Genomic DNA, 24,718 nt, shown 5'->3' on the forward strand with positions numbered 1-24,718 from the left:
ATGCCGGTACTGGAAGACCATGGCCCTCCGCCCGTTCGCAGGCCTCCTGGACTGCCGACAGCTGGACTGAGGGCGCGTGCCTTTTAAGAGCCCTCTCCCAGTCCTCTTCTGTGCTGAACTTTGCGCTAAATAACGCCGGGCACTGCCAGAGCATATGAGCGAGTGTGCAATTATCCGCCCCACAGCTAGGACATCCTGGATTTATGCCTTCAGCAAAGTGGCTAAACGTGCTGCGAGACGGGAAGGAACCTGCCAGCAGCATCCGGAGAACCGACGACTGCGGCCTAGTAAGCTTGGAATGCGGGAGGGGGTATCGCCGCCTTGACAGTTGATAGTGCGAAGTAACTTCGTTGAAGGTGCCTAGTGGATCCCTGAAGCTCTCCGTGAAGCCGCCTCCGGACCCGCCCGCACCGCCGGGGCACGTGATTTCTCGCGCACGGTTATGGGCAAGTTCGTTGACGTTGGGAACTGTCGGATGAACCCCAGAGCCCATGTGGGCCGGGAACCAGGTAATTGTGTGAAAGCCTTCTACACCCCTCGAACTGGGAATAGCGGCAGCCTACCCAGGAACGGCCCTCCGGGCCGTTCCTGGGTAGATATAAACTGTCAATCACCTGTGACGCATACCCGTACACCGCGGCCCGTGGTAAACGGGTATGTGCCACACGTGTCTAGTGGAAAGGGTTTGACGACGTATGTGACAGGATTTGAACGTTATTCATGCCATGAGCCGACAGTCATATTCGTCAAATCATCTTACCCTCCCATGCAAATTTTGGTCTACGCCAAGTTGAGGAGGCGATCATGAGAGCACCCAGACGTAGGCGGCTAGATAGATAGATACATAGACAGAAACGCTCAAAGTGCCAAAGGTTCGCTAAGAAATGCTTCGCATTTAAAAAATAATGCTATTCCCACGCCTTTTGATATCTGAGTAAACAGCGGATCTGGTAAGCTAGCGCCACCACGTGGCGAACGCAGATCGAGTTATTTCTTCATCTTCTCCTCCTTCTTTCTGTCATCTTTATTTTTTTATCTCTTTCTACATCTTCCTTTCTTTCTTTCTATATTCCACTCTCTCCTCCTTTCCCTCCTCTTTCCCACCTTGCTATTCTGTATGGCATTCCTATATGCTATAATTTAAACCCTCACCTCCTCCCTTCTATCCTAAATTCCCTCCTCCCCCGCTCCCCTTAATCATCCCTTGCTAAACTATACAAGGCGCTATGCCATGCTTTACCCTTTCCCCTCCTCCTTTACTTCATCCTCACTCTCGCTTCACTTTCCCAACCCCTTGCTATACTATGCTATATTATGCATCGCTAAGCTATAGGTGTCGCTTGGCACGTACTCGCCGAGTTTTCTGAAACGGCGGCCGACACAACCTCAAGCTTGACACTTCAAGACGGATGATAAGACCACGCCCATCTACCCCGGCAAAAATACTTTTAATGACGGCACAGCAGCCTCCTGCTGACCTTACACACGAACGCGCCATTCTTTTTTCCAACATGTACTTCGTCTTCAAGCACCTATTTGTTCCTGCGTGTGGTGACCGTTTTGTTTTGTTCCAGACAAGGCCCCTGGTTTCCGCAAGCCGCGAAAATCTAATTCTCCCTTCTCGAGGCCGAGGAGAATTTCGGTTGATTTACGAACGTGCGCCTAATGTCGTTCGCCGATAACGAGCTGCCATAAGCCCATCCTTCCCACCTTGACCGTGAAAGCTAGCTTAGATCCATTCAGTATGCACTCAAACTGATTCACGATTTTGCTTTTACGGTTCCTGATAACAGTTTGCCAGCGCGTTCAAAGTGCTCGGACGCCGCGGAGTTTACGGAAACTCCGGACAGTCCTCTTCGATGTGCACGACGCGCGCGGAGACCTGTCGGTCGCGCGACGAGCCTCGCGTCGAGCACGGCGGTGAGGGCGGCTCCTCGAAGATGTGCACGACGCGGGACGAAGTGCGCCGGTTGGCGGCGCCGACGTCGTCCACGATGCGTATCGTCTGCATGGCGGGACACGGGTCGGGAAACAGTTGCTCGCAGCGCCGACCCATCGACGAAGACGAGTCGGCCCGGATGCGCACTCCGGTGAAGTTGCCGCCGCCGCCGCCCATGGCGCTGCAGGTCGTCACGGTGGGCGACTGGTAGCCGCCGTCGCTGCTGCAGACAACCTGTAGCGAGAACACAGCGTATACGCACGTGTGAGCGATATTTATTGCGATAGCAATTGTTTGGACACTCTTGGTGGGTTTTCGCCATAAGCGTCGCATGCCGCTCTGTATATCTATAGGTATGTATATAGGTATATATAAAACCGGCAAATAAAAGGTTTTTCCGAAGCCCGCGACCGGGGGTTCGACCCTGCGTCTTCTCGCTCCGCGGCACAACGCGTTAAAACACTCCGCCACACGAGTTGCTTCAGCGTCGCAGATGCCTGTTCACTATCACCCGTGCGATGGCGCAAAGCGCGCGCTTTAAAAGTCGTCGCCCCGCTCATATTTCACCGACGTTGGGATGCGCGCCTCCGCCCTGTACTTTGACCTACAGGGCGTGGTCGCCCGTGCTCGCGCGCTTATGTCTGAAGGGGGGTGGGGGTGGGAGCAGTTTTTACGTGTCGTGCTTTCACTGTCAAGTTAGAAGTAATGGACTGCACGAAGGTGATTCCGCTCGCTGCAGCGACCGTGTTTGCAAAATGTGTGAACAGACAGCCTTTGTTCGCATGACATTCCAGTTTGTTGCTCTCGAATTCATTGCTTCGCCCTTGCGGCGAGACTGACATTAGTATTCACATACATATACTGCAGCCCTATTTAAGGCTATAGCAGAGGTGGAAACGTTATATACAGGGTGTTTCACGTAACTAGAACCAAATATTTTAGAAAAGTGGTTAACCGCAACTGAATGAAACCAACGACATGGTATCTCCTCGCGTGGCGCTCGATAGGGTATATTTTTATACCATGCTCATGCTTTAATATTTAATTGATTAGGATCAATTATGCATTAGTTTTCAAGCTGCACATGTTCCGTGGCTCAGCATTCAATTCCGCTGAAGCAGATCTAGGCGAAAAACAGATGCAATTTTCAAGCCTTTCACGGGTTGGCAGTTTGAAGCCTTGCCTTTCCTTATGCATCTGGTCCCCGCAACAGAGCACTTCTGAGACGCGCAAGAGGGAACCAGCGCTGGAGTTTGGATGGATGGATGCTATGAGCGTCCCCTTTATAACGGGGCGGTGACATGTCTGCCACCAGGCTCGAAGGAGAAAAAAAAGAAAAAAAAATGACCCGCAGGCCTGCGCTGAAACCGCAGCACAGTCACAGCGAAAGCTGGAAGAGCGGCGCTTCTAGAGCCCGTTAAGCTCTCTTGGAGCTACAGTACAAGTACACTAGAAAGGTACCCACTACGCCATAAATCACAATTTTGTTAAGTTGGGAAGCACCTACTAAGCCATTATTCGTCATTCTGCGGGGAAGCGAGGCACCAGCTGCACGTCTGTAAGGCATTATGTGCACTTTGTTCACGCGACGACTGATAACGATGAAGAATTATGGCTCAGCCCTTTGTAATGGGTTGGAATCTTTAAACGGCCCACCAGTTATGTAATTTGCATTGGGTGACGCCCGATCGCTATTTCCCTCTCCCGTCATGCTGTATAACATACGTTGACGTGGGAGAGAGACGGGGGGCGGGCGAAGACCTTTACTGAGACCTCGAGGAAATGGATCATGCGCTTATGGGCTTCCTTGGCAACTAATACAAGTGCACTTGCGAGGAACCCCGCTATAAATCATTGTAATTTTTGAGAAGTAGGGCAGCAGGCACTGCGCCATTTTTCGTCATTCTACGGAGAGCGTTGGTTCCTGCTAAACCCATGTAAGGTGTTATGCGCACTTTGTTGATGCTGTGCCTGATGACGATGAAGAATTATGGCAGAGTCCTTTGTAATGGGTTGGAAGCATTCAACAACCTACTCGTTGTGCAATTCGCATTGTGTGACGCCTGGTTACAGAATTCGCGTTGTGCGACACTTGGTGCTTATTTTTACTCTTCTACCACGCTATATTGCATATGCTAATGTGGTTCCTTCCCGACATGAAGCCTGCATATGACCTTTTTGCAAAGCAGCTTCAAGCACCGGCATGGCTCAGAGGTTGAATACTGGGCTCCCACGCAGAGGGCCGAGGTTCGAACCTCGTTCCATCCTGGAATTTTTTTCTTATTTTAGTTTTTTTTTCTTATTTCGAGCGATACTGGTTACGGACACCGGCGGTGGCGGCGGCGGCGGCGGCGGCGGACAACTACGGCACCAAAAACGGCCGGTGAAATGATCTCATAACAGCTTTCGCTGTAAAAGAAAATGAAACTTCCTTGTTTCATGTTGTCCTAATGCCTTATCTACATTGATTAAATCTATGTTATTATACCAAAAAATATATATTCATGGTCCATCTCTCTGCCTCTTAAGGCAGAATGACCTTTTTTTCCCCCAATTATTTATTTTTGTACTTTATCTCTACTTTTCTGCCACCAATACTCTAACCGTCTCTTACTTATTACAGCGAAAGCTGTTATGAGATCATTTCACCGGCCGTTTTTTGGCGCCGTAGTTGTCCGCCGCCGCCGCCGCCGCCGCCGGTGTCCGTAACCAGTATCGCTCGAAATAAGAAAAAAAACGAAATAAGAAAAAAAATTCCAGGATGGAACGAGGTTCGAACCTGGGCCCTCTGCGTGTGAGCCCAGTATTCAACCTCTGAGCCATGCCGGTGGTTGAAACGGCTTTGCAAAAAGGTCCTATACAGGCTTCGTGTCGGGAACGAACCACATTAGCATATGCAATATAGCGTGGTAGAAGAGTAAAATAAGCACCAAGCGTCGCACAACGCGAATTCTATAACCAGGCGTCACACAATGCGAATTGCGCAACGAGTAGGTTGTTGATTGCTTCCAACCCATTACAAAGGTCTCTGCCATAATTCTTCGTCGTCATCAGGCACAGCATCAACAAAGTGCGCATAATGCCTTGCATGCGTTTAGCAGATAGCACGGCTCTCCGTAGAATGACGAAAAATGGCACAGTGCCTGCTGCCCTACTTCTCAAAAATTACAATGATTTATAGCGTAGTGGGTTCCTCGCAAGTGCACTTGTATTGGTTGCCAAGGAAGCCCATAAGCGCATGATCCATTTCCTCGGGGTCTCAGTAAAGTTCTTCGCACCCCTCCCCCGTCTCTCTCCCATGTCAGCGTATGTTATACAGCATGACGGCAGAGGGAAATAGCGACCGGGCGTCACCCAGTGCAAATTACATAACTGGTGGGCCGTTTAAAGCTTCCAACCCATTACAAAGGGCTGAGCCGTAATTCTTCATCGTCATCAGTCATCGCGTCAATAAAAGTGCACATAATCCCTTACAGACGTGTAGCTGGTGCCTCGCTTCTCCGCAGAATGACGAATAATGGCTTAGTAGGCGCTTCACAACTTCACGAAAATTTGATTTATGGCGTAGTGGGCACCTTTCTAGTGTACTTGTATTGTAGCCCCAAGAGAGCTTACAACGGGCTCTTGAAACGCCGCTCTTCCAGCTTTCGCTGTGACTGTGCTGTGGTTTCAGCGCAGGCCTGGCGTTTTTTTGGCACCGTAGTTGTCCGCCGCCGCCGCCGCCGCCGCCGCCGGTGTCCGTAACCAGTATCGCTCGAAATAAGAAAAAAAAGCTAAATAAGAAAAAAATTCCAGGATTGAACGAGGTTCGAACCTGGGCCCTCTGCGTGGGAGCCCAGTATTCAACCTCTGAGCCATGCCGGTGCTTGAAACTGCTTCGCTAAAAGGTCCTATACAGGCTTCATGTCGGGAAGGAACCACATTAGCATATGCAATATAGCGTGGTAGGAGAGTAAAATAAGCACCAAGCGTCGCACAACGCGAATTCTGTAACCAGGCGTCACACAATGCGAATTGCGCAACGAGTAGGTTGTTGAATGCTTCCAACCCATTACAAAGGACCCTGCCATAATTCTTCATCGTCATCAGGCACAGCATCAACAAAGTGCGCATAATGCCTTACATGGGTTTAGCAGGTACCAACGCTCTCCGTAGAATGACGAAAAATGGCAGAGTGCCTGCTGCCCTACTTCTCAAAAATTACAATGATTTATAGCGTAGTGGGTTCCTCGCAAGTGCACTTGTATTGGTTGCCATGGAAGCCCATAAGCGCATGATCCACTTCCTCTGGGTCTCAGTAAAATTACATTGATTTATAGCGTAGTGGGTTCCTCGCAAGGGCACTTGTATTGGTTGCCAAGGAAGCCCATAAGCGCATGATACATTTCCTCGGGGTCTCAGTAAAGTTCTTCGCCCCCCCCCCCCCCGTCTCTTTCCCACGTCAACGTATGTTATACAGCATGACGGGAGAGGGAAATAGCGACCGGGCGTCACCCTATGCAAATTACATAACTGGTGGGCCGTTTAAACATTCCAACCCATTACAAAGGGCTGCGCCATAATTCTTCATCGTCATCAGTCGTCGCGTGAACAAAGTGCACATAATGCCTTACAGACGTGTAGCTGGTGCCTCGCTTCTCCACAGAATGACGAATAATGGCTTAGTAGGTGCTTCCAAACTTCACAAAAATTGTGATTTATGGCGTAGTGGGTACCTTTCTAGTGTACTTGCATTGTAGCCCCAAGAGAGCTTAACGGGCTCTAGAAACGCCGCTCTTCCAGCTTTCGCTGTGACTGTGCTGCGGTTTCAGCGCAGGCCTGGCGTTTTTTTCTATCGCGGGCGTGTTCAGCTTTCCATTGTTGTCCCTAAAACCCAAGGCTTCATGTAGACTCGTGCCCACACGTATACCTGGGTGAATATCGCCACATTCAATCAGTACATGTTCCATCGTTTCCGCGGTGTCGGCAGTGCCGCCCTGGCGGCCAAAGCGCGCATACTCCAGCCGCTCCGGCGGACGAGTGTGGCGACTGGTTGAGGCGATGCAGGCGCGTGTCGCCGAAACAAAACTAAAGGACGCTGGCGGTACTGTTGCGCATTCAAGTGCCACAATACGTAGAAATGAGGGATGATGTATCCTTCTATGATTTTCCTTCTAAAACATACGAATAGGAACGGATGCGGCGTTGCATCCCGGCCGTCAGGCGAGCACAGTATGTTCTGCTCTTGCTCTCCTGTCTAGTGGCGTCGGGCTGGTTTCTAAATCGAATTGCGCGTGTCTGCTAGATTTATTCGGTAGTGAGGGCCAGCAGTGGAAACCGGGGCGAACGAGCAGAATTTAATCGGTGTTTTGTGGTAAATAAAACTTACATATTATGCAGCACGCGGCATATGTAACAATCTTTTCATCTGACCACCACCAAGCTCCTTCTGATGCCACCGCGTAGTGAATATGATACGATAAGCAGGTAGTTTACATTATTTGCAAACAGTTACGCAGAAGGAAAGCTGTCTGTCTACGAGATGCGTACGGGGGCACGTTCGCCGAAGCCGCTGAACTGTTATGAGAAATACGCACGCGAGGGATGCCTGCGCTGAACTTCACTTGTGCTACAGACGGAGTTGTCACGAACAAAGCAGCGGACTACTCGAAGCTTAGCTTTCTGGAGTCAGCCGACACGGTAAAGCTCCTTTGTGCATTGGCTGCCGCGGCGAAGCGGCATCGCAATTTATGCCTCGCTAGAAAAGGGTCAGATGTCTTGGATTTTTACTCGCTGTTTAATTCGCCTAACGTACTGTGTTAGTTTTTTCGCTTGCCTGTGTCTGCTTAGAATAAACGTGTTTGATCAACATCGACAATTGCTGGCGTTTTACGTGCCAAACAAGGTATGATATGAGGCACGCCGTAGTGTAGGATTAATTTTGACCGCTTGGGGTTCTTTAATGTGCACATAAATCTCAGTACGCGGGTGTTCTTTGTATTTCAACCCCATCGAAATGCGGCCACCGTGGCCGGGAATCTGTCCGCGCCCTCGAGCATAACAGCGCGACACCATACATGCTATGCTAGCACGGTAGTTTGCTTGATCAACGTCCGCGTGCATACACACCGCTGGCTGGGCATACATACCACGGCAGAAAAACGTGAACGCACCTACCCCCTCTTTTTTTTTACTGTGGTAGTGGGCAGCTGGTATCGCCGCAGCACGTACTTATCAGTGGAGGCTTGTGAGCCTGCACTAGCTTGACACAAATCCCAGGACGCAACCAGAAAATGTTGACGACGGAGTCGCCACCACGGCACAGCACTGTCTCTTCGACGCCGTATGCACAGAAGTAGTCTGCTTTGCAGGGCGTCTCTCCGTTTTCCAGTGCTTTCCTGAACCATAAAGCAGTATAACTGGCGCAGTGGCTGCCCGAGCTGTTTGCGCCAAAATGAAGCACGGGAACGGCGCACGCGCGTGCGCTCACCGCGGTACAGTGCGGGCTGTGCGGCCGGTCGTCTGAGCGCCAGCGGCATGGCCTCCGAGATTAGCCGGCGACGCGGAGGCCGTGCGAGCGGCTGAGTTATGTCGCGACTCCCCGCCAGGCGCCCTTTTTCGGCGCGCCACCTATCCAGCGCTGGTCTCCCATTGTCTGCACACACGCCAATGTGCGGGACGAACGCATTTTCCCCTGACAACTTTCTCCCCAAAATCTATCTTAGTGCTGTGTAGACGGTGTTGGCGAACAAAGGCAAGCCGTTTCACGTGGAAAGTTTTTCACTCTCCTACCTTTCCCGCAATCCCATTACCTTATCAAAACTATAAGTTATTAAAGACGATAATCTTTCTTGGGGAACTTAAGCGCCTAAATTTTGGTCTGTCTTTCTGTTTGTCGGCACGTCCCTCGATTCAGCCAATTCAGCCACCCGGCCAAAGTTGAACCACTTGCGCAAGGGCCTGCCACCTTGAACGGATGACTAGGTTCATACTTGTGTACATTGTTGATCAAAAAGCAAAGATTACGCATATCTGAGGCGCAACATCACTAGGTAAGTGTTAGGTGCTGTGTTCCTTTAATAGAAAATACATAGATACATAATTCTATAGAGACCCTAGTTTCGTAAGCTGCGCTGAAAATGCGACTGCGCTGAAACTTGTCTTCCTCCGTGCCCTCTGCACGAGCTCATTGTTGTGTTTAGGTTTCGGTTCCGTATTGCACTGTATGAATGCCATGGGGTGCCACTCTGGCATTCCTGTTTTACTCAGGCGACGTGTAAATAAAAGAGTGTGTAGAGCACTCGTTGAGTGCGGACGTTCCTTCTGCTTCGGCGCTTCCCGCCAAACCGCGTGTTCGGGCTGGCTGGCGTCCCCGCCGGTCGCGTTGGTTACCGCCGGTCTTCGCCTGCTGCTGCGCCGGGACTACCAGCCCGCAACACAGCACTCATGTTTCCCGACGTATTGCCAGATGGCGTCCATATCTCACGCAGCGCCTCTTCTATCGTCTTTAGACGACATTTGCAGCGACGCACGCATATACGCAGCCAATTTTTTTTTCAGAACTCCACTCTCGTTAATTTTAGGACCATAGGTTGATTATTAAAAGAGGAAATGGCGGCCAAAGTCTCATTTTTTTTAAATTTCGCGCCGAAGCTTCAGCGCGTGAACGTCACTGTGGCCTCACGAATTTTAGAGTTTGTGGAATCTGGTTCAATAAATTTTTTTGGAACTTGGTTTATTAAGACTTGTCAGCAATTTTTACCAATAAACGCTTACGCAGGCCCTAGCAGACGCCGTCAATTTCTATGACGTCACGGCGAGCTTGTAGTTTTTTTTGTGCGTTCTCTCGCTTACCAAGCGCTTTCTCGCGGTAAGAGTGTTGCTTTCGGTATTGCAAAATTGTAATTTACTAGCACGAAAAAAATCGTTTCCCTCTGTAGTTGTTGAGAAAACGGTGCGAAAAAGACGAAAAGACTTTAACCCCCTTAAGTCTCTGCAGCCTTTTCGTCTTTTTCTGTCGCGCCGTTTTTAAAGACGATAGTCTTTCTTGGGGAACTTAAACGCAGAAATTTTGGTCTGTCTTTCTGTTTGTCGGCACGTCCCTCGATTCAGCCACTCGGCCAAAGTTGAACCACTTGCACAAGGGCCAGCCATCGTGAACGGCTCACTAGGTTCATACTTGTGTACATGGTTGATCAAAAAGCAAACATTACGCATATATGAGGCGCAACATCACTAGGTAAGTATTAGGTGGTGTGTTCCTTTAATAGAAAATACATAGATACGTAATTCTAGAGACCCTAGTTTCTTAAGCTGCGCTGAAAATGCGACTGCGCCGAAACTTGGCTTCCTCCGTGCCCTCTGCGCGAGCTCATTGTTGTGTTTCGGTTTCAGTTCAGTATTGCACTGTACGAGTGCCATGGGGCGCCGCTCTGGCATTCCTGCTTTACCCAGGCGACGTGAATATAAAAGAGTGTGTGGAGAGTACTCGTTGAGTGCGGACGTTTCTTCTGCTTCGGCGCTTCGCGCCAAACCGTGTGTTCGGGCTGGCTCGCGTCCCCGCCGGTCACGTTGGTCACCGCCGGTCTTGCCTGCTGCTGCGCCGGAACTACCAGCCCACAACACAGCGTTCACGTTTCCCGACGTATTTTCAGATGGCGTTCATATCTCACGCAGCGCCTCTTCTATCGTCTTTAGACGACATTTGCAGCGGAGCACGCAGATACGCGGCCAATTTTTGAATGCATCCGTACCAACTCGACCAAGTGTCAGTCCTAATTTCCTTAGTGCCCCTTTAACGCGCCACCGCCAGCTCAAGCTTAATCAGTGCGCGCCAAAGCCTAACGAAGGGACGGAATATGGCGACAAAATAAGCGTGTTGTACTCGGGATCCAGCGACCCCTTAAACGCCGACGCTTCAGACCAAGGTCGGCGACAGATTCGCCACGACTAGCGGCGAATTCGTCACTGAGACTAGCGGCAAATTTATAATAATAATTACTGGGGTTTTACGTTCCAGAATCACAGTATGATTATGAGCGACGCCCTAGTGGAGGACTCCGGAAACGACCACCTGGGGTTCGAACACACGGGCCTCTAACATTTCTCCTTCACCGATATGCGGCGGCCGTAGCAGGGATTCGATCTCGAGACCTTCAGGTCAGCAGTAGCGGCGAATTCGTCACCGACAAGTTTGTCCTCAACGGTTTCCAAGAGCTTGTATCAGGACATGGCGTGCTCCAGAGAATGTATAGGCTTACCTGCACACCTGAAGGGCTAAACCCTCTGCTAGACGGCACAGGTGCGGCCCGCGGCTGAACCATGACCGGACTCCCGGGCTGCTCGTTGATGACGGTCACGGAGGTCAGACCGGGCGCTGTCTCCTTGCCGAGCGTCGTCTCGAAGCAGATGGGCAGCCGCTTGTTGGCCAGAAGCGACAGCGGGTCGCAGATCTGTTTCTTCAGCTTTTCTATGCCAGCCGGGGGGACAGCGGCATCTGCGGGTGGGCTGCGGGGGCAGCGGGGGCGGCTGCGGGAGCAGCTCAGGGGGCGGCGCCGGCGGCGGCATCCGCGGAGGCTGCAGCGCTGGCGGCGCCGGCGGCCTTACTCTTACGGTCGCGCTCACGCTTCTCTTCCTCTTCCTTGGTCAGCGGTCGGTCAACGGTCACCTCGAGACCGCCCTCGGGCGTGATGCGCCAGTCGAGGCGCGAGCCCTTGTTCTTAGGGGGCGCTGGCATGCCGATCGTCTCCACGGGACCGCAGAAGACTTTAGTGAGCGAAGACTGGCACGAAGGACCCATCGACTGCTGCCCCGACGGGTTGACGGCGATCACGCGCACGCCTTCGTCCATGCAGGCCACGTCGTTGGGATCGCCCAGCGAGATGACGCGAACGGACGTGCCTGCCATGGTTGGTACTGCAGATAGTCCTTGCTACACTGTGGACAACCCGAAAGCGGTCTTCCTGGCAGCTGCTTAGATCTCTTCTACGGGTGGGCGCGCACACGTCACAGGGGTGGCGGGAGTGGCGGAATTTCGAAGTCACAACGTAGGGTCAGTGAGAGAAGGCCCGCGGCAGCTGCCTACTTTGTGGCTTTTTGGCTGCAGCCATTGCCGAGCTCCATCGGCGAGACGACGGCCTGCGGCTGCTGGTCCCTCCGAAGAACGCGAGCACGAGCTCTCGTGCGGCCGCGGTTTATGATGATGATGATGAGGCATTTCCGGTCGTGGCGGTTTATGTCCTCTGCTGGAGGAAGAAGATGTGGTTATCGGAAGAACCACTGTGGCTTGGTCCTTCGTTGTAAAGTTTTAATACAAGAACTTAACAATGCGGGATAATAATTTAGTGTTTAAAATTTATCCCTTACCTGAAGCCTTCCGTTTGCTTCAAGTGCTACTATACAGTTCTTCATATTCCTTCGTTATGCTAGGCTGAGTACTCTTACACACCTGCTACTTGACTTGTGGTCGGTTTCTTTCGTATGTTGTTCATTTGCATTTTTTTAAAATTAATAGCGGCTCACGGCTTCTCAACCTCCCCAACCCTTCGCTTCCATTTCGTTTGTGCCATTAAAAAGGGAATCATCTTCGTTATATAATCTTCTCGTACGTGCGCTTCGTTCTGTTTTTCTCACTCTGCCTTATCTATGACCGACATCCGGCACACGGATCAACGCATATCACCCGATTTTACATTGTCCAGCGTCCGCTGCCGGTTATCATCCCTAATTTTTTACCGCTATCACTTTTGGCTCTCAAATTCCCACCTCCGCTGAAAAAAGAAGAAAGCACAGACTGTTTCTTTCTTTACAGCCACCAAAAGAAAATTTCGATATTCTATTTCTAAAAATGTGAATTTTCCCCTTGCCCTGTCTCTGTCTTAAAGGATACCTGACCGCGAAATTTTTGTTTGTGACCTATTTACTGTAATTTGTAGCCTTGGTGTCAGGTAACGCCGAAATCGACTAATAAATACTCTGACGTATCGTACAATTAATGCTAGCGTCGTTAATTGTGACCAAATTTTTGCGTCACTTCGAAATGCGCGTCTGAAATCGGGGCATATATAGGCGGGCGCACGAGGGGGGCAGAAGGGGTGGTCGCTGCCCACCCCTCCTCCTCCTAATCAACTGAAGTGCGGCGCCAAACCAGATCTGTATACTTTCACTCAGTCGTATCTGTCCCGTCATACTTTAATGTGCAAGGTTATGACCACGGAGGTTTTTGACAATAATGGCGGCCGATGACTGATGTCGGATTCCAAAAGCTGTTTACTATTCATTTTTACCCCCGGCGAGAGGGACGAAAGGCAGGCCGTTGCGGGAAGCACGTCATCGCTTCATATTCATGTTTGCATCCACTTCGACGCTTTTCTCTTCTTTCTTTTTTTGAAATCGTCCAATGGGGGGGAGGTGAGGGGGCGCTTCACCTAGAGGTACTGTATATGCTACATTTGCTCCCCTTAGGGAGCATATAACGTAACTAGTGTGTACTAGTACACTGTACCGAAAGTCTAATTTCGACCACCCCCCTAATGGGGAACCCTGCACACGCCCATGGGGGGGGGATGCATCCAGCACAGGCAGCTTTTCATTCTCTGCCGTCAAATCACCAGCAAGGTTAATCATAGTGTGTAACGTGCAAGGTTGGCTGGCATTTCTGAATGCCGTTTCACGCGGATATTGGGGACCCGAGACTGCAATCAAGCTGTGTAGCTTTTGCTACGGCATAGAAACATTTTATGCGAAATTCCAGAGGGAGGGGGGGAGGGCAGCCGCATATTTCCCTTGGAATTCCAAAGATATGACATGGCGCAATGTCAGCACACACGCAGCACATTATATGTGTCACTGAAGGATTATCTCTACGTGTGCTGACATTGCACCATGTCCATCTTCTACGTTAATAAATGATTGGTAGTTTGGGCTGTGTTTCTCCCTTGTGGGTGTCTGTTTCGGCCCAAAATTGTGATCGAGCACCGGAAACTCCTTTTGCAGGGGACACTACTTTTCCCTTAATTGACTCGACTTTGTGATTATTTCCGACTCCATATTGAGATTGAACAGGGCAAACTTGTACTGCACCGTATCACACGAGCTCCTAAAGATCGGGTTGAACAAGATTGGGCAGCCATGAACTTTTGCATAAACGTGTTGCAACTTTATGGGACATCGTGGATTCTTTGTCCGTACATGTACGTGGAGTGCGTGTACAAAAATGTAGCGTAGCACTTCTCCGCCATCTATAATATACAATGCAGAACAATTTAAAAGAAACCTCGCGCGGCCGTTCTGCATCACCCTCAGTCGTCCTCCGGCTGAGACATCTTGGAGCCTGTGGGACTGCCAGAAACGTCGCCCTCCGGCTGAGACATCTCGGAGCCTGCGGGACTACCAGAAACGTCGTCCTCCGGCTGAGACATCTCGGAGCGTGCGGGACTGCCAGAAACGTCGTCCTCCGGCTGAGACATCTCGAAGCCTGCGGGACTGCCAGAAACGTCGTCCTCCGGCTGAGCCATCTCGGAACTTGCAGGACTGCCAGAAACGTCGTCCTCCGGCTGAGACATCTCGGAACCTGCGGGACTGCCAGAAACGTCGTCCTCCGGCTGAGACATCTCGGAGCCTGCGGGACTGCCAGAAAGGTCGTCCTCCGGCTGAGACATCTCGGAGCCTGCGGGACTGCTAGAAAGGTCGTCCTCCGGCTGAGACATCTCGGAGCCTGCGGGATTGCCAGAAACGTCGTCCTCCGGCTGAGGCATCTCGGAGCCTGCGGGACTTCCAGAAACGTCGTCGTCCGGCTGAGGCATCTCGGAGCCTGCGGGACTTCCAGAAACGTCGTCCTCCGGCTGAGACATCTCGGAGCCTGCGGGACTGCCAGAAACGTCGTCCTCCGGCTGAGACATCTCGGAGCCTGCGGGACTGCCAGAAACGTCGTCCTCCGGCTGAGACATCTCGAAGCCTGCGGGACTACCAGAAACGTCGTCCTCCGGCTGAGACATCTCGGAGCCTGCGGGACTGCCAGAAACGTCGTCCTCCGGCTGAGACATCTCGGAGCCTGCGAGACTACCAGAAACGTCGTCCTCTGGCTGAGACATCTCGGAGCCTGCGGGACTGCCAGAAACGTCGTCCTCTGGCTGAGACATCTCGGAGCCTGCGGGACTGCCAGAAACGTCGTCCTCCGGCTGAGACATCTCGGAGCCTGCGAGACTGCCAGAAACGTCGTCCTCCGGCTGAGACATCTCGGAGCCTGCGAGACTACCAGAAACGTCGTCCTCTGGCTGAGACATCTCGGAGCCTGCGGGACTGCCAGAAACGTCGTCCTCCGGCTGAGACATCTCGGAGCCTGCGAGACTACCAGAAACGTCGTCCTCCGGCTGAGACATCTCGGAGCCTGCGGGACTGCCAGAAACGTCGTCCTCCGGCTGAGACATCTCGGAGCCTGCGGGACTGCCAGAAACGTCGTCCTCCGGCTGAGACATCTCGGAGCCTGCGGGACTGCCAGAAACGTCGTCCTCCGGCTGAGACATCTCGGAGCCTGCGGGACTGCCAGAAACGTCGTCCTCCGGCTGAGACATCTCGGAGCCTGCGAGACTACCAGAAAACGTCGTCCTCTGGCTGAGACATCTCGGAGCCTGCGGGACTGCCAGAAACGTCGTCCTCCGGCTGAGACATCTCGGAGCCTGCGAGACTACCAGAAACGTCGTCCTCTGGCTGAGACATCTCGGAGCCTGCGGGACTGCCAGAAACGTCGTCCTCCGGCTGAGACATCTCGGAGCCTGCGGGACTGCCAGAAACGTCGTCTTCCGGCTGAGACATCTCGGAGCCTGCGGGACTGCCAGAAAGGTCGTCCTCCGGCTGAGGCATCTCGGAGCCTGCGGGACTGCCAGAAACGTCGTCCTCCAGCTGAGACATCTCGGATCCTGCGGGACTGCCAGAAACGTCGTCCTCCGGCTGAGACATCTCGGAGCCCGCGGGACTGCCAGAAACGTCGTCCTCCGGCTGAAGCATCTCGGAGCCTGCGGGACTGCCAGAAACGTCGTCTTCCGGCTGAGACATCTCGGAGCCTGCGGGACTGCCAGAAACGTCGTCCTCTGGCTGAGGCATCTCGGAGCCTGCGGGACTTCGAGAAACGTCGTCCTCCGGCTGAGACATCTCAGAGCCTGCGGGACTGCCAGAAACGTCGTTCTCCGGCTGAGACATCTCGGAGTCTGTGGGACTGCCAGAAACCTCGTCCTCCGGCTGAGGCATCTCGGAGCCTGCGGGACTGCCAGAAACGTCAATGTAGACGCTGGCGACGTTCTCGGTCGCACTGAACGAGGCAGACCGCGTGACAACGTTAATTCGGCACGGACCTCCCGATTCGGCCAAGCGTCGCGCGAGTTCCTCCACGCACTCGACGCACGGTTGCAGCGGAGGCGGTCCGTCCTGCTCGGCGACGTAGTCCGGCACGCTGCTACGTCGCCTCACAACGTATGCAGGTAGCGACGGAAGTCGTGGAACCAACACACGTCCTACAGGTCCTGTCGGCGACACGTCCACAAACCGCACTGAAATGGCACTGGGCTGCCGCGTCGAGGGTGCCTTCTTCACGCCTAACGTCACCTCGAAGCTCACCGGCGTGCGAGGACCCAGTCTGAAGGACCACGTCTCCCTGGCTTCTTAGGTTCTGTTTTGCTTCCGCATCCTCCAGAAGGCTTCGCCGAGGTCGAGGCGCCGGCTTCGGGCGTCGCGGGTGCCGGCGTACCATCCTTTTTCTCTTCGAAATCAGCCTTCTTGCTCACGTCCTGTTGACCAGACGACGCCTTCGTTTCGACGACGTCAGCCTTCTTGGTCGCGTCCTGCTGACCCAACGACGCCTTCGCTTCGACAACGTCAGCCTTCTTGGTTGCGTCCTGCTGACCAGACGACGCCTTCTAACCCGAGGTCGACGCCTGCTTGGCAGCCTTAGCTCGCTTGGCCTCTTCCTCTTCGGTCAGCGCCGGGCCGACGCGTACCTCGAGGCGCCCGTCTGGCTGAAGCTTCCATTCCAGTCGCGTCCCCGGGACTTGACGGCCGCTTCCGGTCACCGCGACCTGCCGAGTATCAGGCACTTGGCAGTAGATGTTCGTCACAACCGAGCACCGGCTCTCGTCGGACTTCACAAAACAGAAGCGGTCTAGCCGCCGACAGACGTATTGCGGGTCGCTACGTCTCGCTGCAGAAGCAGCGCGGGACGCGGGCCGCCATTTTAAGAGGGCAACTCTTACATTGTGGTTTCGGTTTCGATTGCGAAACCTGTCTCTTGCCACGCCTCTTTTTTGGAAGGCGTTCATATATCAGTGTCGCGAACGTGGAGGGTTGCTAATAAAATTAGATCCTTCACTCTGCACCCGGCTGCGTCTCTAATGTCTGCTTCGGGGCCGCCGTCCCAGCGAGCCCCCCGTACTTCGTTCCCTGAGCGTGGCGTCCTAGGTGGCCGCGACGACACCACAGCAAGTTTACGCGCGCGCTGAGGCAACGTTTCACCAAGATAGGTGCAAGTTTCGCAACTGATGATGATGATGACGATAGTGACCTCTTCCTGATGGCGCTCATCCACAAAGTTGGATGGGCCAAGCACCGGGCGGCAGGGTGCTTAAGGTAAATAGCTATGAAACTAAACAAATCGCAACTGCTAGACGGTGTAAAAACGCAACGCTACTTCGCCAAGCAAGCATTGACAGAAATACTCCAATAAGCGTAGTATATTTCAGATTCCGCAGCGCGATTCCTTGAAAGCCCATAGAGAGCGCCTTCGTAGAGGCCACCCTATTTGCCTTCTTCCATTTTCCTGTCACCCTCTGCCGTTTTGGTAAGGGGGTGGAGCTTTCTTTGCGGGTTGATCCGGGAGAACCGGGATCGCCAGAACAAAAGCCTCCGAGATCGAAAGGGGTACGGAGACCCTACCATAGCGTTTCGAGACTTTTCCACTAGATAAGGGCGCCGCATGCGCTGTGAAAAAGGCAGATTAGAGATGCATATGTCAAATAAGCTCTTTAAGGCCACTCTTATCGTAACGTTCGATTCAAAGCCAAAAACCCAATCAAACACAGCAACATAAATGACGATAAAACGAGATGAAACGTTAAAAACTGCTGCTAGAAGGCACACAACGGCCAAATACTCTGTAATGCACTTTTACAAGACCACATATTTTAGCTCCTGCCCGCTCTACGGGAAGCAGGCGATAGCGTGACGACGGCAAAACGTGTCTGTGGCTCATTAACGATTTCACAGAACAGCAAAATAAGAATGGGCCTCCTGAAATGAAAAAGTCGGAGGCAGAAGCTACAGAACGTTAGGCACCCGATATCATTTTCTTTCCTTTGTTCAGACAGAAACACAGATGCCACTGAAGTGTACGCCAAGACAATGTGTGCAGGGATAACATTTTGCCAGATTTAGTGGACTCGGGAAAAGCACTAGAAATAAGACGAGCAGTGGTGCCTGTGAACGAAGTAACGAGGTGAAGAGCAAAAAATTTCAGTGTTCAAGATCCATATATATTACAATGGTCATCCGTGCAATGCGTTAATGGTCCCGCACTTAGAGGGACACTACAACACGAAGTTGATACGGGACGAAAGATGGGCATTCGAGAATGCGTGCAGGTTTTTGTTCGCTGCAGAAAGATGATTTATTAGTGGAGAAATTCCTAATCAAAGTCCAAATATCTCTTCCTCAATTTCCCTCGCCTCAAATCTGGCGCTGAAGCTGTGTCGTCACTGATTTCATTGCTCTCAGCGAATCAGAGGACGCCATGATACGTCACCGCATGCGTAAGCGGTCGCTGCCGCTGGTTCATCGCTGCTTCCGTGTTTTACGCGATCATGCCTGCGATGGATGGCGGTGCAGACGCCTACCCACTGAACCTTGCAACGAATACCTCGCAAGGTAAATGACTTTACATTTCGGCGACTTCAGCCAAGTGGAGCGCGATATGCTTCTTCGAGCTCACGCGGCAGGTGAAGAGCTGCATTCGCGACTTACCCGTAATGACTGGTAAGTGCTAAAGCGTTTAACTGCCCGCGCATTTCTTCCGTTCAGGAAAAAGAAATGGTGCTTCTGCTAAGTGCCTCGGGATGGTGCGTCAACGCGACGAAGCGAGGGTTTACCTCTAGGGCAGCCGATTCCGTCCGCGTGCGCTGTGCAATCTCTCCTGCGGCTTCTTATTTATGCAGTATCAGGGCGATGTCATTGAGCCCAGTCCGCAGCAGTGTCTAGGCCGTCTTGTCTTCGAATGCGCCATTCGCGCGGAATGTATCGCCACCCGGTGCACTTTTGATCGCATTCGAGCCGAGATAGGGACCGCAACCGGGAAATAAGCCGGCAGCGATGAAAAAAAATCAATTCCGATCGGACTCGATGGCTGTCAAAAGCGCGCCTTGCGACACCTATATTGTACGTGAAACGCCTCGTTCAAAGGTGCTTCTTCGTTTCATGAATGGTCTTGGGAAAGCAGGGCCTCCAAAAGTCAGGGGACACATCTCCTTCCTTGGGGCTCTTTGCCTAGCTGTAAAAGCTTGGCAAGGAAGTGACCAAACCTCAGCTTTTATATATGCTTATACATGTACGAACGTCGTACATTGTTAGGTACGTACGTACATTCGTACCCTTTCGAAAACCGCAAATTGTCTTGCAGTGCCTTGTCGGCTTTCGGTTATGGTACGTGCCCACTTTTAAAATTCATCTTTGCAGGCAGCTTCACGGAAGAGAGACACTCAAATTTCTCCGCAGTACTTGTAGCCACCATCGCAACCTGGCACAAAAGACCACTTTTGCGTTTTTCTCGGTGGCATTCCTCAAAGCGTTTCAGGGAACGACGACATCCGCTCACATCACCTGCTTTAAAGAATCAGGAAACGCAAGAAAACCAGGCCGTGCTACAATGACCACGAGAGCTAACTTGCGCTGCTCGTGACCTACGAGACGCAAGCAACACTTGCTCACGAACTGCAGATACCCACGGCGCCCCCGACTGATGCGCCGAATTTTCCCCTAGTGGCAAGAACGCGCAGCGGGGCCTCGCTAGGCAATGATGGGGGCACCACGGTCGTCACACCTAGTCAGGTAGTCAGGGGCATAGAGTTTCCTACAATACTTACTAGAGGGAACTCTGGCGCTAGTGTCTATGGGAGCTGCAATGCATCGCACTTCAGCCAGCATGGGAATCATGGGTAGTACACGGATTTGTCTAAACTTCGTTCTTTCGGCTCCGTTTGGCTCCGCGTCGCCTGCATCCGCTTTGTCGCAAAACGGATGCAAAACGGATGCAAACGGAGCAAAAATCAGCAGTTTCACTTCACCACTTTAACTTCTTTAGGCTCACCGATTCAAATCTGGTCACGAAGTTTACAACGATCCACTCTTTTATCCGAAAGAAAACCAAAACATAGCAATAAACAAAGCCACAAGTGCGTTCGAAGCCCACAAGCACGAAGACTAGGCAAATCCGTGTACCACCCATCATTCCCATGGTGGCTGAACGATCGCAGTGCCAGAGTTCCCTCTAGGTCATTTTAGGAAACTCTATGGTCAGGGGGAGGGGGAGGGAAAGGAGGAATCTCTTCCATGGGCATCGAGCAGGCTGCACGTTTGGAACGACAGCACTTGCTTGCCCGTGAACGCCAGCGTTGCCGAAGGGCAGGCGAATCACCGCTCTTCCTACAGCTTTCACGTTGAGTGCAACTGCATGAATTCTTCTCTATCATGATACCTTCGGAAGGTGGTGCCTCAGTATTTGTATTTCTGATGCATTGTGCTTAGTGGCGTATATTTTAAGATACAACGTGCACCGTTGGCTCCATAGATTCAAGCTATAAAGAAATTTTGGGCTGTGCAAGTTTAGTGCACAATGGCACACGTCAACGGTCTTTTGTTTTTCTAATTAAAAAGCAGGAGGACGGCTTGTGGCTGTCACAAACGCACGCTTTCAAGCACCATTTTCAAACGCCAGCGTCAAATTACGGCGCCGAACGTTTCCATCGACGGAGCGAGCGCTGCGACAATCATCGCAAGCTGCCGCCAACGCACGAGCGCACTCCCGCGGCCCGCCCGCTGGAAAGTTCGAGAAATTGCAGCATGAAGCCATCTCAAGAAAGGCGGCTACCACCGGCGCATCTACCGACGCCGCCGAACAGATGAGATGCGTCTCAGCCTTTCCCAGGATTCCCCTGTATTATTGCGATAGCAAGTATATGGACACTCTCGACGGGTTTTGGCCGTTGCCGTCGCCGTCATGCTCCGTATAAAGCCCAAATCGATAACACCACCCCGCGCATCGTAAAGTCTACGCGCCAGTGAAAGCTCCCGAATGCTGAGGACGAGCGTCGCTTGAGCGGCAACTGCGAACTTTGACCACATGCGCGCGCGAGCTATCTCGATAGAAATCAATAGACGGGTCGAATATGTGGTGTGCTCTCACCGCAAACTTTGTGTTGAGACGACAGACAGCCCGACAACCACTTCGTTCCCTGCAGCGGCCGCATTTGCTTAAAGGGACACTAGAGGCAAATATTAAGTCGACGTTGATTGTTGAAATAGCAGTCCAGAAACCTCGTACTGCTACTTTTATGCCAAGGAAGTGCTTATTTTGACATAAAATCACGCTTTAGTGGTCCGCATCGCGTTAGCGCACTTAAAATCACCCGCCTGAAATCAGACTTTCATACGTCACTGCTGCCGTGCCCAACGCTGCCCGCCTTTACTGCGCGGCCGCCGGCACCAGTAGCAGCAGAGCGAAAGTGGCGGTATCCACAGCAGCAACAACGGCCATCGAAGCCATCGAAGCTTGCCGCAATCGCCGCAATGGATGTGGACGGAGAACTTGACAACGAGACATTGGCTCGCGACGCTGGGCTGCAATTCAGCGACTTTAGCCCCGATGAACGCGGTATGCTGGTGAGGGCTCGTAGTGCCGGCGTCGTTGCATGCGGCATTTTGTCGAACTTTCTGTCAGAGCGACTTTCACGAGCGCGCAAAACACACGCGGCAGTACGAGATCCCGAAACTACCACTGAGACGCGACCGCGTGAGCGAAGCAGGGCGCCGGGCGAAGCGCAGTTCGGCGAAAACGGAACCTTTGAACCACGCGCGCCGTTCCCCTTGGCAATGCCACAGAGGTTCTTATTTCCATGAATCAAACGTAAACGAACAAACAGCCCTTTATTATGTATTTTGATGCACGGAAGGTTCTTTTTTTATTGTTGCTAGTTTGATTACTAGTGATTTATTGTAGGCAGACTCTCATACGTCATCGGGATCACTTAAAAAAAAACACGGTTGATCCCTCCGTCATAGGAATCGGAGTAACACGAAAGTAAAGCGTGCCCTTACAGAAGTAACTGAGTGCTTACTGTACATTGATATAAGAGAGTTTGCACAATGTATATTGATGTCTGGCAGCTAATGGCGCCGTTGATCGTGTATGCACCCACTTTGATGATTGGTGGTACATCTCCATCCCGACGACTAACGTCCATGTTAAATGATTAAACAACCCTTGTGGTAGCTGTAGTAGTTAACGGTGAAAGCGTAATCAGAGAACGAGGTGTGATAGCCAGAACAGCGTCGCATATTGGACGTAGAACTTGGCCGCCATCCCGCGGCATGTTAAAATGTGATTGAACACCACGGCCGGACTAGAGGGAAACGCAAAGAGCGTCGTGCCTCCCCAGTAGCCCGGCCGCGATTTTTCTCGGGGCGAGTGCGTGAGCATGGAACGCGCTGTTACAGCCAGGTGAGGCAGGCGCGCGTCGCAGAGCTATTTTTGGTTTGTATTGGCGTGATGCTGAGCGAGGCCGACGCTTTTACGACGCTTGGGCAAAGGTCGCCACCTCGCGGTGTGTTAAGGCATTGCCAGAATTCAACTTCTATTCAAAACGCGCTGAATGGGACGGACGCGTAACGCGTTGCAGGTGCTAGTCGCGGAGGCCACAGCAATGACGAATTACTTTACCTTACCACTCCCAGAGGTCAACACCACCCAGCCGACTGGGAGAGTGGTAGATATAAAATGCGCGTTCGTAAAGCCTCCAGAGTCTGTGACCGTGGCGCAGTCCCAGAAGAACACCCCTTCCCAACAATCCAGAAAGACATGTTCGATGGTTTCAGGTTTACAACAGAGAAAACAGTGCGTTCCCCACGGTACAAACAGTCCCCTTTCATGCATCCACGTTTTAACTTCTAGAGTCCCTGTATGGAGCGTAAAGAAAAATGATTTTGAACTAGATAGGACAGCCATTTTTTTTACTCGTGCCAGTACATTTTCGCCACGTCCAGCAGGGTACAAACTCCTGTAAAGTGGTACCTAACGGTAAAACAATGTCGAGAAGGTCTCTATACAACCTTTTTCGTTTTACTCCCGCTAGATATTCGCTAGAGAAACGTGCCAATAAAAAATTGCATGCACCAAACTATAAAAAAAGATTTACCGATTGATGCCTACGGGATCAGGTTTTTACCAGTTAATGAAGAAGACGATGGAGCACCTTATGATACTGTTATGTTGCTCGGCCTTCACAGTATTTGGAAAAAGTACATGGCAGTCCGCCATGCCGACATCAATACACTGCCCATTCGTGAATATTTCCGCCAAATGATCACGAAGTTTATTGAAGAGTGTAAAACTAAAGACCCAATTCCAGAGTGGCTCGAACATCTTGAGCCACTTATCCGTATAAAGGAATTCTAGTCACTATGTAACCATTCCGGTCTTTACCTTTGTATGTACTGTTTATGCACTGTAATATTATTGTATGATGTGCAAAAGCGACGGAAATCGAGTCTCGATTCTGCAGCATTCCTCGTGAACAGCGAGGACGAATCACCGTTGTCCCCATCCCGCGAAACGTCCACCCCGAGCATAACGAGGGTAGGAGACGGGCCAGGGCAAAGGCTCTTTTAGAAAGGGCTCACGATCAGGCCGGGGACTGTTGCCTCGTCGACGCGGCCCGGTATCCCGAGGGGAAGGAGTATGTGGCAGTGAGCATCAACCACGAGGGGATAATCCCGAACTCGACAACGGTCCGGACGACAGCAGCCGAAATAGCGGAGCAAGCTGCGATTGCGTTAGCCTTGCTGGACAACAAGAGGTCCACGATTTACAGCGACTCGAGATCAGCTATTAGAGCATTTGCCAAGGGCACCATCTCGGAACCGGCCTTGCGGATCCTCCGGGACAAGAACATCGAGCCACACACACTCGTCTGGTTCCCAGCTCACATGGGACAGATCAAGGGAGCCCCGCCCAATCTCAATGAGTCGGCCCACATAGCTGCGCGAGGACTAGTAGACCGCGTAGCTACCGGAGGGCGCGCTGAGGTTTTGGAGAATCGGGACCCGCCCACCTCGTATAACGAAATTACCAAACATTTTTACCTGGGGCGGAGACAGTACCCTCCACCACACAGAAAATTAAGCAGACCACAGGCTCTGACACTCAGGCTACTTCAAGTCGGGGCGTAAGCTAACCCCGCGCTATTGCACAAGATCTATCCTGAAATACAGCCAACTAATGCATGTTCATTATGCGCAGATATCGCTAATCTCGAACATATGCTCTGGCGGTGCCCCGCGTTACACGGCGGCGAAGTCATCACGCCGTCAAAATGGGAAGAAGCTATTACAAGCTCCGGACTCGAAGCACAACTATGGGCAGTCCAACGGGCCCGCGACGCAGCAGAGAGACTTGGTCTTTCTGTTCCGACGTGGGAGCGGCCCGCAACGTGCTAGGGCGCGTTCCGAGGGACCGAAATAAAGTTTATTCATCCATCCATCCATCCATGT

At 52.1% G+C, this 24,718-nt stretch overlaps 2 protein-coding genes across 2 annotated transcripts; both read right to left on the reverse strand.

Moving 5' to 3' along the window:
• Positions 1–1,764: 1,764 nt before the first annotated feature.
• Positions 1,765–12,158, reverse strand: LOC119381924 (uncharacterized). Its single transcript, XM_049413094.1, has 2 exons — positions 11,179–12,158; positions 1,765–2,173 (listed from the first exon to the last, which is right to left on the reverse strand). Exons 1-2 carry the CDS (start codon positions 11,239–11,241, stop codon positions 1,832–1,834), a joined length of 405 nt encoding a protein of 134 aa, XP_049269051.1. The 5' UTR covers positions 11,242–12,158; the 3' UTR covers positions 1,765–1,831.
• Positions 12,159–14,217: 2,059 nt separating this feature from the next.
• On the reverse strand, positions 14,218–15,489 carry LOC119381925 (retinitis pigmentosa 1-like 1 protein). The gene has a single exon (XM_037649676.1). The coding sequence runs from the start codon at positions 15,487–15,489 to the stop codon at positions 14,218–14,220; it is 1,272 nt and encodes a 423-aa protein (XP_037505604.1).
• Positions 15,490–24,718: the final 9,229 nt, after the last annotated feature.

This window comes from Rhipicephalus sanguineus, chromosome 2 (assembly GCF_013339695.2).
Source record: "Rhipicephalus sanguineus isolate Rsan-2018 chromosome 2, BIME_Rsan_1.4, whole genome shotgun sequence".
Lineage (NCBI taxonomy): Eukaryota > Metazoa > Arthropoda > Arachnida > Ixodida > Ixodidae > Rhipicephalus > Rhipicephalus sanguineus.

What these genes read in the sequence shown, in the direction of transcription:
- LOC119381924 (XM_049413094.1), bottom strand. Translation starts at nt 11,241, where the DNA reads ATGGTTCAGCCGCGGGCCGCACCTGTGCCGTCTAGCAGAGGGTTTAGC. An exon ending in TTAGCCCTTCAGGTGTGCAG is followed by an intron (nt 2,174 to 11,178) that starts GTAAGCCTATAC and finishes TTCTCGCTACAG; the next exon opens with GTTGTCTGCAGCAGCGACGG.
- LOC119381925 (XM_037649676.1), bottom strand. Translation starts at nt 15,489, where the DNA reads ATGTCTCAGCCGGAGGACGACGTTTCTGGCAGTCCCGCAGGCTCCGAG.